General features: G+C 40.1%; 5 protein-coding genes across 7 annotated transcripts; 1 reads left to right on the forward strand and 4 right to left on the reverse strand.

The window, feature by feature from the left end:
* Positions 1–1,117: 1,117 nt before the first annotated feature.
* Positions 1,118–2,167, reverse strand: LOC145908583 (glutathione S-transferase 1-like). Its single transcript, XM_082995926.1, has 4 exons — positions 1,933–2,167; positions 1,725–1,869; positions 1,396–1,531; positions 1,118–1,302 (listed from the first exon to the last, which is right to left on the reverse strand). Exons 1-4 carry the CDS (start codon positions 2,130–2,132, stop codon positions 1,118–1,120), a joined length of 666 nt encoding a protein of 221 aa, XP_082852052.1. The 5' UTR covers positions 2,133–2,167.
* An 885-nt stretch (positions 2,168–3,052) lies between these two features.
* On the reverse strand, positions 3,053–5,950 carry LOC145905561 (solute carrier family 2, facilitated glucose transporter member 7-like). The gene is made up of 6 exons (XM_082992800.1): positions 5,820–5,950; positions 5,374–5,533; positions 5,189–5,313; positions 4,415–5,127; positions 3,631–4,028; positions 3,053–3,472 (listed from the first exon to the last, which is right to left on the reverse strand). The coding sequence occupies exons 2-6, from the start codon at positions 5,512–5,514 to the stop codon at positions 3,350–3,352; spliced, it is 1,500 nt and encodes a 499-aa protein (XP_082848926.1). The 5' UTR covers positions 5,515–5,533; positions 5,820–5,950; the 3' UTR covers positions 3,053–3,349.
* Positions 5,951–6,721: 771 nt separating this feature from the next.
* Positions 6,722–9,392, reverse strand: LOC145910786 (solute carrier family 2, facilitated glucose transporter member 5-like). 3 transcript variants are annotated; one of them, XM_082997999.1, is made up of 6 exons: positions 9,140–9,392; positions 8,785–8,971; positions 8,576–8,685; positions 7,804–8,501; positions 7,331–7,728; positions 6,722–7,233 (listed from the first exon to the last, which is right to left on the reverse strand). In XM_082997999.1, exons 2-6 carry the CDS (start codon positions 8,923–8,925, stop codon positions 7,129–7,131), a joined length of 1,452 nt encoding a protein of 483 aa, XP_082854125.1. In that variant the 5' UTR covers positions 8,926–8,971; positions 9,140–9,392; the 3' UTR covers positions 6,722–7,128. The 3 variants fall into 3 exon arrangements, with proteins under 3 accessions (XP_082854125.1, XP_082854132.1, XP_082854119.1); XM_082998006.1 differs by having other exon boundaries at positions 7,804–7,937; positions 8,561–8,685; XM_082997993.1 differs by having other exon boundaries at positions 8,561–8,685.
* A 335-nt stretch (positions 9,393–9,727) lies between these two features.
* Positions 9,728–11,751, reverse strand: LOC145908679 (solute carrier family 2, facilitated glucose transporter member 5-like). Its single transcript, XM_082996037.1, has 5 exons — positions 11,611–11,751; positions 11,399–11,523; positions 10,635–11,338; positions 10,029–10,426; positions 9,728–9,871 (listed from the first exon to the last, which is right to left on the reverse strand). Exons 1-5 carry the CDS (start codon positions 11,749–11,751, stop codon positions 9,728–9,730), a joined length of 1,512 nt encoding a protein of 503 aa, XP_082852163.1.
* Positions 11,752–13,739: 1,988 nt separating this feature from the next.
* LOC145908776 (protein unc-93 homolog A-like) lies at positions 13,740–17,792 on the forward strand. The gene is made up of 11 exons (XM_082996134.1): positions 13,740–13,902; positions 13,964–14,113; positions 14,941–15,122; positions 15,186–15,298; positions 15,833–16,011; positions 16,086–16,324; positions 16,517–16,699; positions 16,760–16,842; positions 16,916–17,070; positions 17,475–17,642; positions 17,710–17,792. The coding sequence occupies exons 1-11, from the start codon at positions 13,740–13,742 to the stop codon at positions 17,790–17,792; spliced, it is 1,698 nt and encodes a 565-aa protein (XP_082852260.1).
* The last annotated feature ends 1,352 nt before the right edge of the window (positions 17,793–19,144 follow it).

The following is a 19,144-nucleotide window of genomic DNA, read 5'->3' on the forward strand; positions in this document are numbered from 1 at the left end:
TTAATGTAAATAAATGGAAAATATTTGAAACTTATGGTGCATTTGGCTGTTCTTAAAGTGTTTGTAAGTTCTCCAAAAACAGTTAGTGAAATTTTTTTTGGTTGTTGTGCGTTGAAAGGACGAAATAACACCTGCCAACAAACTTTGGTTGTTACAGATCTGCCCCAAATTTAATTTACAGTCCTTTTCATCAAGTCACTTCACACATGCGAAACCGGTAACTCTTCACATTTACCGCTAACCGACACTTTTGCCGCGTATCCGCTACTCCACATAGATTCTGGTCCTTGCATGCTACACACAATGACATCATCAGTAAAGAATCCCGTTCCCCGGAAACCCTCAACATGACACATGGCTTTGTTGTACTTTTCCAGTATTGATCTTCAGCCAAACATGAGTCGCTTGTTCTCATATAATCATCGGAGACGAGAAATGTTTATGGTTGCGATGCGGTGTGTTTAACATTATTTACTCTGATATTCACACCAGCTGCACTGATGAGACCTTTTAGGTCGAAACAGTGGCCATCTGTCTGCAGCTTATACACAATTATTTACTCTGTTGAGCGTTCTGAGGTAGTGCTTGTACTGTTACGCAGTAAGATATATTTGCTGTGCGGAGGAAAGATAATTTGAGACATGTACGGAACACCGGAAATTCGTAAAGTTAAACCATATGAAGTCGGGCTTTAGTCCGTTATATTATCACTAGACCCATACACGCACGAAGGTTTTTGTGGCAAAAATCTGCATTTTTTTACTCTGGCGGACAAACGTCTTTTTTAAATCTTTATTTGGCATGTTTCTTGTGTTGACAAATATGACGTCACTGCATGTCGTAATCAATTTTCAGAAAGAAATGTTTGTATTATGAATTATCACATATCAACAAAAACAGTAGCGTGTGGCGTGTTGTAACTATGCAAGGAAAATGACACGTTACTGGCGACTTGAACCAACAGTACATACGATTATATTGAACGAAAAACGTATCGCTGTAGCTTACTGGCACACAAAGGATGGATTCAAGTTGCTGATTGTATTAAGAAGGTATAAGGCAAGGTAAAGCAAGATATGCGGCAATGGAATACAAATATCGAAGAAGCCCAAAGAGTTTATTTGCTCGAGTTGATTTTGGCCTGATACATTTCCTTTACCGCACCGCTGGACTTGCCAATGCATTCTTCAAAATGTGGTAAAGCTCTCATCTTCTCCAACCACGCTTTCAATTTTGGAAAATCTCCATAGTTGTCGAATTCGCACAGATCCAATACTGTGATGCTGGCAATCGTAGATATATCTGAACGAATTAATCGATTGGTGATTTTTCTTTCTGTCATTGTTTTGATCAAGCACCCTTAACGACATTTGGTGACAAACATTTTACACCTACCAGCGATTGTCAGATGGTCCGCAGCCAAAAATTTAGTCTTCAAAAGAAATTTTTCAAACACTTCGAAATACTTTCTGATACCGGTTTCCGCCATTGTGCACGGTTGCTTCCCAAGCATCAGAACCTCAAACGGTTGCTGAATAAACAAGTGCACAAAAATGAAACATACCACAACACAAACCACGGTCAGACAACCAAAGATGAAAATTTAGTGGGCCTGCGTTTGAATTGCAAATATCGTGCTTTAAAATTGCTTACTATGTTGTTAATTTTTTCATAAATGTTGTTTAAGGGGCGATTACAATGTCTTATAAAAATCTTATACGTACTGCGTATTTATAGAACTCCTTCACAGCATCAGCATCAATGTGAATAAGTTGATCCACCACTGCCCTCGCCCTTGCATCCTTGGGATACAGAGGATTGTCTGACGATTTATCGTATGCATTGCATAAGAACTGCATGATGGCTCGACTGCAAGAAAAACGCAAAGCGGTTTAATTTTGTTTGAATCTTTTGAGCTTTAGTGTTATTTACCTTTCTCCCATTTTCAGTCCGTTGTCATCAAGGCCTGGTATTTTACCGCGAACATTAATTTCCAGAAATTCTGGCAGTTGATGCCCACCATTGGCGAAGTCAACAAAGCACAGCTCAAAATCGACTCCAAGAGTTTTCAAAGTTAGCTTTACTGCACGGCACGGCGGGCTCAAGTCATTCGAGTAAAATTTAATTCCCATTTTTTGCTACCTGCTCCAGCGAGTCTAAAAGCAGAATTGCCTGAAGAGCAGCAAACGACAAAATTATATGTCCAACTACTTTTCCTTGTGATGTTTTGCAACGGTTTAGAGGCGGACTAGTGGCGTTTAAGTTGTGAACAGACGTTGCACAGTAGTATTCTGGCTATGCTAACCGCAGCGAGTTCGTTGGCTCGAAGAAGGTACGATGTTTTGCTGACTCACTCTCAACGAAAAAATGCATTAGGTTAAGTATGGAAACGTGGCATGCCTCTCTTACTAATCCGGAACTAATTAGTTTGACCCACATATGCCCAGCACGAAAACGTAGCAAGGATTCACGTAAGAATTGCGGCAAGCTTTCCTGCACTCCACCACTTCGTTAATGCTCACTAATTTGCGTACCTCACAAAACGCGAGAATTAGGCCTAATACTTCCTGCTGTAAAGCGGTGGACAAATAGACATGGTGCGGGCGTTGTCGACTGGACGGTTCGGTGACCGCTATGGTTGAAATATTACAAGCCAAATGAATGGCGTGAAAGAAGAAACCACTCGATTGTAATATGTTCCGGATGACTGGTGTTTCACAAGCGGGAAAATATAATTTTGCGGGCGGAACGCATACGGGATGCAGATAGTTAAAAATATTGCCGTAAACATACACTGGCTTTTTCCATCTAAACGGGCTTTGGAGAGTCGTAAAGCCACGAAATCCTATTCAGTTACGAAAGTAATAAAGCTAAAACAAACACGCTGACTTGCATGCCTACTGCTATGTAATACGAGCTCATCATTGTGAAATTTGAGAAAGCGTAAATAGAAAAATAATAGTTCGGGCTGAAGAGGTATGCAGCAAATATAAAGTGAGGCATATGAAGTACATGTGAAAAAAGCAACCAGACAGCAATATTTGCAAGATAACACCACTAATTTTGACCCAAAAGTACGCCCAAACAAATCAATGCTGAATCAATTAGTACAAAGTTACAATAAAAAATGACTAAATGTTCAAGATTGCGTTTTCTTGGCACTACGTTAGGTCATGGATTGCACCAATGTGTTTTGCACCAAACAAACAAAATAAAACTTATCAGACATGTTTAAAAAATGGCACCAAGACAAAGTCTGTATTATCTTGTACCTCTGTATAGTATTACGAAGTTACTACAATAACATCTAGTAGCCTAAGCAGTGAAGTATAGCGTACTGCGTCAAATGTTACAAAGCGTTTTCATTGATCTCAGCAGTGAGGCTTTCTTGTTCTGGTTTGCCAAAGGCCTTGAGAACTTCCACCGCAGATCGTCCTTTTGTATCCGGAAGTCTGATCATTACATAAAGCATCTAAACAGAAAAACAACTGTGAAAACATCACCTTTGAATGCATATTTTGGCACAAAACGCGAAACAGACCCAAACATCTCACTCATAAATACGAGGCACGTGCGACACAAAATTAACTAAGAATGCAAATAAAAATATGAAAGTGTAAACGTACTCACCGATAAGACAGATAAGGCGATGAATGGGACATATGCATATCCGCCGATGGCTGACAAGCTGTAAGGAAATAGAAAAGTCACCAAAGCTGCGGTTATCCAAAAGGCGGCGCCTGCGAGCCACATTGCGTTGGGGCGAGTCAAGGCTGTGGTCATCTCCGATGGGTATGCCACTAATGTAAGCATCGGGCCAAATGCTATACCTACGATGTATAAAGCAACGCCAGCTACGCCAAGTGGAGCAATGCCAGGTATCGTCGAATGAAGTGACGTGGTGATGGATAAAGGGATCAAAGCAAGTGCGGCAATCGTTAATCCAACGGAAAGCATTTTCTTGGATCCGAACCGAACAAGAAATCCAGAGGACAGAAGCAGTACCAGGCTCATAAGAAGTTGGGTCCCTGCAAGATAAAGCAGATCTGCATTACACGTATCTTGATGCATGATGACAATTATTTTGTTCGTTACATCGAAATTGTGGCATGCTTTAGGTTCGTGCATTGTTTTGTTTTTACTCGGCCCTATCGTGATCCCAGCAATCAGGGGAATTCCTTTTTTGCATCACGAAATTTTACAAACAATTTCAAAGCAACTTTATGCCATTTTCATATCTCCGAAAAACGACCAGCACAATATGCCAACCAAAAACGCACGGATAGCAATTTTAGAAGGAAATATGCATTAAGGTTTAAAGTGAGACACACATCCTTGTTCACAAATGTTTAGTTGCATACACTTCTACATTAAGTTTCCCGAATGAGAATGGGTAGAAAACCTTTTCATTTACCTATGGTATAGTATGTGGTGTCATCAGGATGTACACCAGCTTGTTGAAAAATGACATTGGTGTATTGCATAACCACCTGCAGACCAGTTGCTTGAAGACTGAACTGGACTACAATAACAGCCAACAATTGTCGCCTATATGCTCCAATCTTTACCAACTGCCACAAGGAAGCTCTATCAGCCCTTTGGTCACCAGCTATTTCTGACCTGAGGTTGTTATACTCCTCTAACAAATCTTTCCCATTTGTGAATCTTAGTTTCTCCAACAACAAATATGATTGTCGTTTCAAAGTTTCATGTGATTCATCTTCAGTTTTGCCATGCCTCTTTTCCCAATTAATATGATGTACCACTGTCTCTGGTATCCACGGCAAGCAGCACAAATAAATGACAGAAAACACACCTGGAATGGCCAGGGCATAAGGCCAGGATGTGGCACTGCACAGCACTGCTGGATGGGCTACAACATTGCCAAGGGCAGCACTGAATTGAACAAGGAATCCCAAAGGACTTTGATAGAGACCAAGTGTTTTTCTATGAGTTATTTCCGCCACATACAAAGGAACTAATGCAAAACCAGCACCTCTGGCTACACCGTTCAGCCAACGGCCGATTATAATTGATTCATATGATTTAAAAATATATGCAACTGGTGACATGAGTATTACCGAGAGTACAGAAATCACATGCACAATTGTCACAGAAGTCCTTCGGCTGTAATTATAAAAATTAAGCATATTTAAGGGTACATTTAAGGAAGGTAGGATAAACATACCTAAAAAACTTTATCCACAGACGAATTGAAATAGCACTCATTGCACAACCAACAACCAGCATGGCTTGTGCAAGGTTTATTATTAAGTTGCTTATGTTTTCTGGAGCTGGGGATTGGTAGCGTACCTAGAAGAATTAGATTTACAAGAGAGTTGAAACAACAATTAAAAACAATGCTACCAATACCTGAAATGTTTCATTCACAAATTCTTTGATGGCTGGTGTACAGGGATTCAGGGCAACCAAATTCATTCCCATTGGCACAAATATTGTTAGTTGATTGAGGACAATTAAAAAAACACAAAAGTTTGAGTTTAGGCGCTTCATTTCCACAGATCAGTTGCATCTGCAACAGAACAACATTGTATGAACAATTTATTATCACACATTATTGAATAGTTGCAACCAGATGACCAATAAGTAGATAGTGGAGAACAAATTGCAGCATTATTACAAAATCAACATTAAAGATTGAATCGTGCAAGTTATAGTTGTTACCATTTCAGGCATGTAACTTCCTATTATAATAATAAAAAGGCAAAAATTTGACCAACTTTAGCTAAAACAGCATTTCTAACCCAAATTCATTGATAGTACTGCATGCATTTTACCACTTCAAACAAAGAATTTACCTCAAGCCAAGAAAACATGGAACAAAACAAATAGCTTGTGTTGATCTTTCGACTCAAGCGATGATGCTGATTCATAGCAAAGGCCATTATTAACCGAAAACATATGGGGAATAACCGCGTGATTGTGTTGCTGTTAAGTTGATGCGGCAAGAGTGCCCCACGAGAGGGGTGTTGAACCAACAACCACATAAGCCAAGAACCCCTTTGTTTTCTATTTTGGAATTTCTTGCCATTTCAAAGTCTTTGTACCCGTACCCTGTACAAGTTCCGAAACTGTCCTCGTACGTCGTAATGCTCACTTTTTTGTCCCCTCAAAGGCCTTCCGGCAACACATATTAATACAGACGCACAAGCAAGTAGTTCTTGGACGAAATGGACGTGTCACTGAACCATTATATAGGCCACACGTTTGCATATCTAAAATAAAATATTTAGATTGAGAATAAAATGAACAACCAGGTTACCATTTGTCCGGATTTCGCTCACACTTGCCCAGTTGCTAATCGAATATGTCAACAATTTACATCATAAAATTGTTTCTCAAAAACTTTCCATTCAATATTTTTGTTCCAAAATCGACCTTTTTCCAACGCCACTTCTTGTGCGTGGTGGATAGGCCTACTTCACATTTGCAAAATTACAACATAAAACAATCTCGTATCAAAACTCAGTTTATTACAAAAAACCATGTTTCACTAACAGCATCATAAAGTAAAACATAAAACAAAAGAAAAATGCTGAAAATAAAACGTTGAAACTGGCCAAACATTTAGGCTGCTTATGGTAACTACCTCCAAGTCACACCGAATAGCAATGTCAGGTGACCTACTTGCGTGGTGTAGCTCCGCGGCCGCAAGCATGCGTTGCCTGTGCAGAGAAAAACGTTGAGAGCATCACGTGATCGCAGGTAAGACCATTTTTTGTATATTATTTCGTGCGTTAATGTTTTCACAAATGTCCAAATGCTCCATAGGAGAACATTCAACATCGATGAAGCGGGAGACAAAAGTGCGCTACTCCGCCATTTTCAGACACATCACCCATTTGTGTGAACAAATAAAATCGAATTATACATTTTTATGTATTTACACGGCATAATAGATTAATATGTTTTGTGTCAATAAAATAAAAAAAAAACAATCAACAAACAAAACAAGCCAACGCGGTTCGGTGATTGTGTGATTTAATTTTTAATTTTAGAAGTTATCAGAGAAGTGTTGCAAAAGTTTGTTGTCATCAGCCTCCAAACGTAGGCCCACGTTGGCAAGTTAACGTAGGCTATTTCAAATAGAAAAAAGTTCCTCATTGATCAGTAGTCGATACTAATTTCCGTTTTGTTTCGAGCAAAGAACTTCACTATATCCTCTGCCGAGCGATTTTTTGTATCTGGGAGGGAGATGGTCACATAGAGTAGCTGAAAAAAATAAAAAAAATAAAGAAGCATTCTTTAATTTTCTACATTAAAAAATGTAAAAATGTGTTATACTCTTTATCGTTATAAAAATACTTACCACAAGTATCGTTAAAATAATCAGGGGCAAATATGAAAAACCTCCAATTGCTGCTAAGCTGAATGGAAATATGAACGACATTAGGGCCATAGATATCCACATAACGGCACCGGCCAGCCATAAAGCATTAGGTCTGGTTATAGCTGTGGTTAACTCAGAAAGATACGCAACACTGGTTAGCAATGGTCCACTGGCCACACCAACAATGTACAGCGCAACACTTGCAACACCAAGAGGTGCAATGGTAGACCTCGAAGAAATTAATGAAGTGGAAAGGCCCAGAAAGTTTAGTGCCACTGCGGCGGTAAACAATCCGAATAAAAGCAGCTTCTTAGAACCATATCGGGTTAACGGCAGGGTTGCGAAGATCATGGTTAGCGCTGTTACAACGTTGATTCCTGTACAAAATTGTCACTCCTATGTTTTGGTATAAATAACATAACGTAGGTGCGTGGTTAAACGTTTTTACTTACCGATTGCATAAAAACCAACATAATCAGAGTGAACACCAGCCTCCTGAAATATGATATTTGAGTATTGCATTGCCACCAGAACTCCAGTAACCAGAATAGTGTTTTGAACAACAATCGCAGCAAAAAGTTGTCTCCTGTAAACACCAATTTTTACCAGTTGCCATATCGTAGCCTTCAGGGCTCGTGGATCTGAGAGTATTTCCATCTTTAGGCCATTATACTCTTGCATCAATCCTGCATCTTTATTGTGACGCAATCTTTTAAGCAACAAATATGATTCGCTGGTTGCACCCAGGATATCACCTTTCATAATTTCAGTTTTTAGACAGTGTATCAAAGTCTCTGGTATCCATGGCGTGCAGCACAGGTAAAATAATGAAAACAAACCAGGAATGGCAATGGCAATCGGCCAGGATGTCGAATTGCACAGCAGACTTGGATGGCTCAACGAATTTTGAATTGCTGCACCGATTTGGATTATCCACCCAATTGGACTTTGGTATGAACCCATTGTTTTTCGATGGGTTATTTCAGCAACGTACAAGGGTGCAAGACTGTAGCCAGCGCTTCTCACAACACCATTGAGCCAACGGCCCACAATTAAAGATTCGTATGAGTTGAAGAAATAAGCAACCGGCGACATCAGAATGGTTGAAAACACAGAAATCACATGGATAATAATGATCGCTGTTTTGCAGCTAGAACACAAAATTACTTTATTTCAGCTTTATTCTTGAAAATGCGAACAAAAAATTACCTGAAATATTTGTACCAAAGATTGATAAACATAGCACCCACTGCACAACCGACCAGTAACATCGATTGAGCCAAATTTATGATAATATCGTTTGTTTCTGTTGGTGCTGTGGTGTTGTATCTTTTCTGCACGAAATGGTTGTTTTTAAGTTAAGTTGTTTTGTTGAAACAAGTACCATGTCGCAGTAAGGATTCCACTTTATCATACGATATAGATGTAAATACCTGATATGTGGCATTCACGAATCCTCTTATAGCGGGCGTGCAAGAGTTTAAAGCAACAAGATTCATGCCAAACGGTACAAAAAGACCAACATGGTTTACAACAATCAGGAAAATACAAAAGTTGGAGTTTATTCGCTTCATCGAAATCTGTCCAAATTGTTACTGTGATGATATTTTCAACCGGAACCTTAAATATATACGGTAAAATTTTTTACAGAGCACAGGTTCCATATGGTTCTTAACATTATCACCAAATCTTATGTAAACCTTTAAAACTATTATCCGAAATTATTTGAAACCCTGTGGTCTTACACACCAAAAGTAGTAAAATAAATTTCCTTCACATAGCACTTACTGTATTTTAATGATGCGGAACCGTGCTTATGTGATAGCTCTCGTTTCAACAAACCTTCGACTACAGCGTTGAAATAACTATAAGCAGTTAGCGATCTTAACATTCGCAATCAGGTTAGCAGCAACGACTCAAAACGCAAAAACTCATTTCATGATAAACAAACCGAGTTCTCTTGATTTGGCACTCTTTAACAAGCTTTCGCGATTACCTCTCGCTTCATCAGGTGTAAATAAACACAATGCGGAACAACAAACAAGCGCAAGACGGTCAAATAATTTGATTGATGATAAAGTATCCGATTTGCACTTGAGGCGGTAATAAAAGCTCTCTAAGACCTCAACTTCATGTAGCTTAGTGGCCTTTGGTTTTGCCGCAGTGTGAGTCTGCACTCAGGCGTAACCAATGCATTCGGTTCAACCAAGTGCTGTAAATCTGAGAAGAACTCGACATTTCATTTAAATTTTGTGCAATAAACAACTTGTGTGTAAATTCCACTAGAATTGCATCATGGAAAAAACAGTTTGTGTCAATTTATTGTAAACATTTGCGCAGTGCAGCAGACCAGAAGTGTTTTTGGTATATTGATTTCTATGGCGTGTTGCGTTCCGCACCAAGCAACGTTTGCGTTTCAGGGTCAATCCTCTCCCCATCGGTGTTGCGCCTGAAGTATTGTTGAATTTCCGTCACTGATTTGTGATGCGTTTCAGGAACGAAGAAAACAATGTACAAGTTCTGCGAAACACATCACCAAGTAGTTGGAATATGATAAGATTTCCAATTTTTGCGTTAGAATATTCAGCTGTGTTAGTGGTACATTTTCCAGAGTGTTTGGCACATAAAATACGTCATCGGGGCGCTTTACAAAAGTCCGTTCACCAGATTCACTTACCATCAAAATGACGAAGGCGATGAATGGGAGGTAAGCAAAGCCGCTGATGTTCGCAATGCTAATGGGAAAAAGTACAGAGGCCACAGAAGAAGTCAGCCAATAAAAGGTGGCACCAAACCAGAGCGCTTGTGGGCGGGTGACGATGGTGGTAACTTCGGAAGGAAACGCGGTAATGGTCAACATTGGACCGGCCCCAGCACCAATACTGAAAACCGCCACACTCAAGATGCCAACTATCCCCATTTCAGGCACAGAACTGCGTAATGAAGTTGCAAGGCAGAGCAGAGTTTGTCCGACAACCACAACCGCCATTCCGATCACCATCATTCTTTTTGAACCGAAACGGTCGAGTAACCGCGTGGCCATGATCATGGTCAAAGCCATCAAAACGAAAATGCCTGCGAAAAGTGTTGGTTTTCGCCTTAGTAATGTAAGTAGCGAAATAGCTGTGTTATACCCTGTGGGATACCAGACCTTGGGTTTGTTTTGACAATATATATTGGGCGCTTTATTTAGTCAAGAATCTCAGTAAAAATATATATTTCACACAGATGAATTGAGTTAACTGATAAAAATGTAAAAAAGAGTCATCCGACACAAACTAACCTACTGCATAATACGTCGTCTGATTCATTGCCACACCAGCATTGGTCAATATAGTGTTTGTATATTGCAACAAAACCGCTGTTCCGGTGGACTGGGCAGCCAACTGTAACACCACAACTGCAACCATCTGGCGTCTGTATTGTCCAATGCTAAGCAAGTGCCAAATTGACGCCTTTTCCAACTTCTGTTCGCTGATGATTTCTTCTTTGATGCCAACATACTCGTCGTAAAGAGATTCTGCTCTTTCCGAACGCAGTTTTTTGAGCAGTTGAAACGACGCAGAATTTATGTCGTATCGCTCTGCGGTGTCAGCGCTGTCTTCGGTCATAATTAAGTACGGAATAGTGTGGGGTATCCACGGCAGAAAACAGAGAAAAACGAAAGAAAAGACCCCCGGAAACGCAAGTGCCAGTGGCCACGTCAGCACTCCGCCCCAAACGTATGGATGTGCCACGATGTTCTCCAATGCCCCACTGAGGAGTATCAGCCAACCGATCATGCTCTGATACCTAGCAAGGGTTTTTCGATGCGTTATTTCGGCAACGTATAGAGGCCCAACGCTGAAACCAACGCCACGACCAACACCGTTCATCATCCGTCCGATGACCAGCAGCTCGTAGGAATTCTCGACGTATGCAATAGGTGACATTAGGAAAACGGATATCAAGGATAGGGCATGGATAACCACAAGGGCTGTTCGACGACTGGAAAACGAAGACGGGTTGATACAGGTATTCAGCTCAAAGACACTTTTATTAACTCACCTCATGTATTTTAACCACCAGTAAGTGCTCAAAGCACCAAACACGGCACCGACCGGCTCTAAAACTTGAGCCAAGCGAAGAATAAGATTATTTGTGTCCTTGGGAGAAGATATATTAAATCGTACCTGTTTGAAAAACAGCAGTCAAGTCGGTCGCCACAGCCCAATGACCTTGCTGGCAACACATATATTTTGCACATAGGTCGCACTTACCTGGAATGATCGATTGACAAAGGCTTCTATTGCTGACGAAGTTGGATTTAACGCTGCCAGGTTGGACCCCATTGGGGCAAATATTGAAACTTGGCACAAAACGATTATAAATATGCACCAATTAGAATTTAACCTTGTCATAATACCTAATTAAAATCTATTTAGTACAATCGGAAAGTTTTGCAAAGTTAGAAATACAACCATCACACTAACTCAAAACATGGCATAAACTGCTGTAAACGTTTATCCAAGTCGGGAAAAAGAGAATCAAGTTACAACGCAATGATGAAGCTATAAGGGCGGTTTTGCGTGCCTACCAGACACAACAAAGTACCTTATCACGTTTGACAAATCGACTTCGCGTTTTTGCATAAACGCGGTTTAAAGTCATCAAGATTTCCGCCAATAGCCTATAGGCTATCAGCTAATAAAGAATATTTCAATACGTCAAGATGTGACATTTTCATTTGATTTGCTCAACAGGAACAAAAACCCGCAACGTTTGCATTTGAATTTAAAATTACGTTGTCATTACGACACTTTAACGATGAAACATATAAACTGTACTTCAGCTGTTTGTTAAAAATGATGTTTTGGAGTCACGCCACTTTCTCGGTGGCCAATCACAATCAGGGGCGTTTGCAACAAAACAGGAACAAAACATGCGACTTTTGCATGCGTCATCACACATGCAAACAGTTCGGTTGTCAGGAACATGAATCTACATGTGTTTACCGTTAAGCATACAAAATAGGTTCCTTGCAGCACTGCGCACGACCCGGCGCTATTCGTGCACAACTTTCCCTTCTTTGTGCGATCACGCACGTACTCTTGCAATTTCCAGTTGTGACCGCACTGCAACCTGAACAAATAAATACAAAACATCTAATGCGATGTAGGTAAAACCTTTTAAATCGAACGAATATCTGAAAGTCGAAGCCGACTTGCCTTACAAAGAGTACATTATGGTGTCGGTCGTGTTAATCATCATTAAGTCTATACAACGGTTAGCGACGGCTGTGCATGCATCCCTGGTCCCGTACAAAGTAGAAACAAAAAAAGGGTAAAAAAATTGTACATCCTTTGTGACAAAAAATATAATCTGAATAAATGCCCGTAATCCGCAAGGTTTAAATACAATATAGACCAGGGGTTCTTAACCTGGGGTCCATGAACCCCCAAGGGGTCCGAGAAGATGCATTAAGGGGTCCATGAAACGAAATACAATTATTTCGAAAATCCACGTATTTTCCTTTGTCCATAAGGTATCACTGTCCACGAATTTTAATTTTTCGACATTTGCAATGTGTTTCTTGCAAAGGGGTCCATAGCTTTTCAAAGAATGTATTAGGGGTTCGTGATCCAAAAAAGGTTAAGAAACACTGATATAGACAATGAAGAGAGAACGATACAGCTGGTGTATGAAAACTAGTGCGGACAGCGACCAGGGCCAACCCTTGCCGTATAGAAATGTTAGTGTGCGTATGATGTCTGTGACACAACTTAAAGATTATATAGGGCTCGTTGCATGCTTTTCACAAAACATAACAAAAACGTTTTATGACTATCAGCATATTGTAGCAAATATTTAGAGGGAAAGTGCGACTTACCAGCGCAAATACACAAACATCAGAGTGAAACTGAACGTCACACGGAATCACCCATCCTTTACACTAAACAGAATTGCCCGAATCAAGTTCGAGTTAAATTAGTTTTATTGACGTTTACGATAAACAAACAAATATCAAGACAGCGGTTTTATTTTGTTCCACTCACGAAAGAACAAAACTTGGGTTAGCGCCAACGAAACGTTGAATCCAAGAAAATATTCAACTTCAGTTTTATTAAGCGAATAAAACGGCATTTAAAGGGCCATTACAACATTGTTTTCGTTCTTAGTCGAAGGCCGTCCTGAACGATCCAGCGTCAAAACCGGTTTCTACCGGATAACCGGCGTCCCGAAAAAGGTATAGGCTGCTTAAAATCTTGCCAACCTCACCGAGAAAGCCCTTGTTGAAGCAGGAGCCTATGAACGAACGTTTAAAATTTGCATTAGGTGACTTTGATGACGGCAACGATGCATTCTTGTGTGTAGGACGCAGAGAAACATATACTGTCACTGATTCGGAATGGACAATCAAACAACTGCAGAAGGAGTTCCTTCAAATAAGAAGAAACGCAACAAAGTGAGAACGATGATGGCGTTGTATATCGTTGGAATGGTTTTGGTCCTTTCCGCGCATAACGCTTTGCGGAACCTTCAGTCCAGTTTAAACGTCGAGGGTGGTTTGGGTGAGTGGATAAATTAGTTTATGATTGTATTTGTAAAAGTGATACTTTGTGTTTCTCGAAGGCACGGCGTCATTGGCGGCGAACACTGGTACTTCAATTCTGTTTGGAGTGCTGATTGCTCCCATCCTGATGCCACAAATTCAAGCGAAACACGGCGTTGTGTTTGCCGACACGACCTTCCTACTTTATGCCGCCGCAAATTTTTATCCAGGTGATGAATGTGCAGTGCGGGAGGATGGTAGAAAACCTGATTGTTGAAGTATTTCATTAAAACATGTTATCGTAACATGGAAACAGTTACATGCGTTAAATTTAAGTATAACAAACATGGACAAACTAATGCTCGCGGGACAAATTTGCCCGGTTGGATCTTTTATTTGGCCCACTAGGGGTTAGTGTGAAATATAGTGCCATTCAAGGTCATAGTACTACAGGACACAGTACAGTTAAATGTAAACATAACCTAATACAAGAAAGAAACATTTAGATCAAACTTGATAATTTTATTTGGAAAAAAGTAATTTTAAATTACGTTGTAATCATTTTGAAACATATAATATGCACTCATAGTCATTTGTTTAAAATGATGTTATGGAGTCACGACTCTTAACCGGGGAACAATCACACCCAGGGGCGTTTGCAACAAACGAAAAAGTAAACTTCGCGTTTCACATTAGCCGTATGTAAATGTGCTGATCACATAAAAGAACGGTGAAGGGTTCAGACTACAAATCCAAACGAATCAAATTTATTGGACGATTGTTTTTGAACACACATCGTAAACCCCAGCCTGACATTCGGAATTGATAATGGCTTGTTAGTGAGACAACAATTAGAAGGGTACTGAAGTATTGTAAGCATTCATGTTTAAGTTTTTCTTTTTTTGATCAAAATTTCATTACAAAATTAGTTTTTTACAGAACATAGATTTTTGAACGAGGTTTTTCTTGGGCCTAACTTTTTCGACCAAAATTTTAATAGCTCATTTATCACAGCAGGTGCACCATAAAAAAGTATAATCCTGTTTGCACCACGCAGAATACTTCACTCTGATCCCGGCAAGCATTTTCGGCGGCATAGGAATGATTCTGTTCTGGATATGTGCCGCTCAATACAACTTGTTCTTCGCTTACCAGTACGTTTCACTCGGCAAACAGAACCTGCATGAATACGTTGGTCACATCAGCGGTTACTTTTTCTGTGGCTATTTGTCGACACAGGTATAACATCAAAACCTCCTCGTCAGCATCACAGCGAAATTGACCATTTTGAAACTTTTGCAGCTTTTTGGAAACCTTATACCTTATGCAGTGTTTGAGTTATCCGCTTCGTACGAGAGTTCCCACAACACGATGGAAGCCGGTATCAATGTTACAGAAGCAGTAAACAACACCGAGTAAGTTGCAACGCAGAATGCACTAAATGTCTGGCACGCTTTTTCAAGCTCTCTACAAAGCTTCTCTTTCCACTGGTGGTGAAACAAAACGCATTGATGTTTTCACACTTTCTTATACGCTGAGTTCAACTGAAGGATTTGTCGCCATTCCAGTTAAAGTATATTAGCAAAAATTATCGAAAAGCTTTTGTGCACTTGGTCGGTCCGTATTGTTCAGTTTGTTTCTGCAGCAAATGCAAAAGGAAAGCGTATTAATTTCCATTCCTATTTTTTTTTAATTCTTGCATCCAATAAAGATTTTTGATTTATCAAAACTACGACCAAAAATAATTTAATTTTCATGCAACAAAAGAAAAATGGTATTTCCTTCTTCACCGTTTGGTCGGATGTTGGCCAAAGATGTTGTTCTGTCCTTAATCAGTTATCTCTCTCTATTTGTGGTCTGTTACCTCATTTGACCTTATTTGTCTGTTTATTTTAGTGTTGATTGACATCATGACTAACAAGACTAAACAACGCTTATTCCGTTATTAGACAGTTTAGTGTCGCCGATTACTGCGGTGTCAACGATTGTCAAGATATCGCAGGCGGCGACAACTCCCAATACCACCCTGCAAGCCAAGCAGCTCTGTATTACGTAATGGCTATTTTCGTTGCGATGAATGTGATTGGTCTAGTTTTGCACGTGATTTTTCTGCCGAGTCTCGGCACAGGTATATTGACGCGCGAAAATTACAGGACCAACATCTGTCGTCCGGACATATTTTACGATATATTATCGCTGCAGAAAACCTTGTGGAGGACGCGTGTAGGAAGGAGGCGGAGGTTTATGACAACGAGGCGTACCTCCCAGGAGAGACAGATGTAGTCCCAAAAGTCGTTTGTGAATTAGATGACGACAATTGTTCGGTGAATGTTCGGGGCGACAACAATAACGAAGATGATGATAAAATCGCTTACGATACGAACAACAACGATCTTAAGTCGGATAATATTCAAGACGAGGAACCTAAAGACGATGAAAAGGTAAAAAGTATGGAACGCAATTTTAGTAATATAACCTAAAGTACACACATCCAACCTCACCAACGATGTATAACACAAAAAACAACAGAGACATTTTTGCGCGACATTACATTTTGCTTCCGTATAATCGAAAAAAGGGTTATATTTGCACTGCATCAGTTATCGAAACACACTGAAACTTTTATTGAACAGAAGAAGGAAGCCAAGGAAAAATTCAAGGACTCATGGAATAAACTGAAGGAACTGTGGGCTTTCTACTTTAATCCTATGGAACTGCTTTTGACGCCATCCTACTTACTGCTCGGCATGAATGCGGGTTTCGCTGCTACTGAAATCACACGTGGATTCGTGTCCTGTATTTTCGGGGTGGCTGAGGTATAAGTATAGATTGCATTTATAAAACGCGATTTGTAAATTCCTCGATTTTAATTTCAGGTCGGACTTTGCATGTCGATTTACGGCGCCACATCCTTACTCAGCGCCCTCCTGTGTGGAAAAATTCTGGCAAAATTCGCAAGGCAAGTTTAAATTTTATGTCACTAAGTAGTTAAGCAGCTTAAACGATGTAACATCGACCATCGCCATGTTTAGGGTTTATCCGATCTACTTTGCATACGCCCTCAACCTGGCGGTTTATTTGTTCTGTCTTTTATGGGTGCCTTCCAAAACTTCGGGGATCGGAACGATGTTTGGTCTTCTGGCAGCATACGGCATAGTAGACGGCACTTACCAAACCTTCAATCCAGGTATTACATATGTTTGCTATAGCATCGTAACATCACCAAAGTTTTGAAGCAGTTTAAAAACTTTAAACGTCCTACTGTAACATATGGCTTTTATGTATTGCAACGGTAAGTTTCACCCACATTTTGTCAAAGCCGCGCTTTCAACACCGCTTCTTCAGGTTTTTATGGAAGGATATACTGAGGCAGGACGCCACGCACTACGGTGCTGGCCTTGTAGGCAGTTTCTTAACAAAAAGCATGACAGGTATGAGGCTGGTGTAAAAATTTAAACGGTTTTAGCAACTACCAGGTACACGCTTACGCCAGTCCCATAACACCAATATAAGCCGAATATTTGTATTCTTTTAAGGTGGTCTTACATACACATCTATCATCTATCATAGATTCGCATTTTTCTTTCGTAGTTATAGTGCCGCAGGTGTTTCCAGATGAAACAGACAAGGCGTACAACTGCTGGGCCACGATTACAATATTCGGGTATTTCCTTGTTTTCGCGTGGAGCACAAGTCTATGTATGGAGCAGAAGATCTACGCAAACATCACCATGCTGGCGTTGGCCGCAGTGACTTACGGTATCAGCAAAGTTCTCTATCTAACCTTGATGTTGATTTCGACAGTTTCATTTCAATATTTGCGCAGGAATTGTTGAATACGTTCTTCGCGCGCGTGAAAAACTCCGGACGAGAGAAGCTGCTGAGCTGAAGGAACAAGATGCGATCTAATGACGATGAAAAAGGGCACTGACAGTTGTACATAGCACACAATTCTTCAAATTGCTTTTTGTGAAGATAATTTAACGATAAAAGTACTTGTACAATGATATATCACAATGTTCAAATCAAATTATGTGTATTTCGCGCAAAAAAGACCACTACCGCATATGAACACTACACATAAGGAAGAAATTGGCAAGACCACCGATTAAACCATAAAGCAGGGGTGCTCGATTCAAATGGTTATTGCGTGCCATATTTTTCGACTAATATCTAATACGTGCCAAACATTTGTGAGACCTTTTTAGGGGTGATACATGTTGGCCTCATTATATGAAGAAACTGGATGTCACATTGATGAATCTAAAACAACATATAATTAAGGACGACTCTTGGGAAATATTTTCCAAAATTCTTGGTCAAAATCACCCAACGTGAAATTTTCAAACCAATGGCGAATATGGCACGCGTACTTTGTGTTGTCCATCCCTGCCATAAAGGTTATCGAGTCAGGCGCCCATAAATGTACTTTTTCCCCTATATTCCCCCTAAGTTTTGTGTCAACAAACACGCGAGTTGCAACAAGTAGCTTTTTCTGTCTTTCTGTATATTTGACTCCCAAGCGAAATGTACACAATCGTAAAAATCATGTCACTTCACTTGTAAATAAAGCAATTACCTCATGCAAGAACTCGTTTGAAAACCGACCAGTTCCGGTTTGATCCAGTTCGGCATTGAAGACTGGGCTTAAACATTGCTTGTGAAGTGGCGCGTGAAGGACACGTGGGAGGCGAGAAATTCGGAGAATTTTTGGTTTTGGTTCAGATCGGCTGGTGAAATATCTAATGAACTCGGAAATCAAAATAACTAACTTAACAAAATGCTGTGGGCTTTGTTTAATTGAAGGTTGCAGCAAGGTGCCAAAAGGCGACTAAAGCATGAAAAATAGAAGCATTAAAGTATAGCCAACCGACGGACTGGTTTGCCGATAAAAACTATTATATTATCCTGGCTAGTAAGGCTTGGTGCGCCCCAGTCTGAAAGAAACGTCAATTAGCTGGCACTGAAATAATAAAAACCTGCGGTAAAATGAAAGGGTAAAGTATTTGTATGTGCAAAAAAAGCCATAATAATTGAGAGCTGCAGACGTCGATCCGTTGGGATTAGATCTTACACGTCGAAACAGTGTGTACACCCTGTCTGCAGCTCCAAAGTATTTTTAAATATTCCAAAACCTCTAAATCTTAGTTTGGAGGGATTTACTAATTTCCGCAAATCAACCCACCTTGCGTATTTCTTCAAAAGATTGTCCTTCGCAATAAACGGTGTGCGAACGGGACAGAGTGATTTCGATTTGATGG

This window comes from Ascidia mentula, chromosome 1, assembly GCF_947561715.1.
Source record: "Ascidia mentula chromosome 1, kaAscMent1.1, whole genome shotgun sequence".
Lineage (NCBI taxonomy): Eukaryota > Metazoa > Chordata > Ascidiacea > Phlebobranchia > Ascidiidae > Ascidia > Ascidia mentula.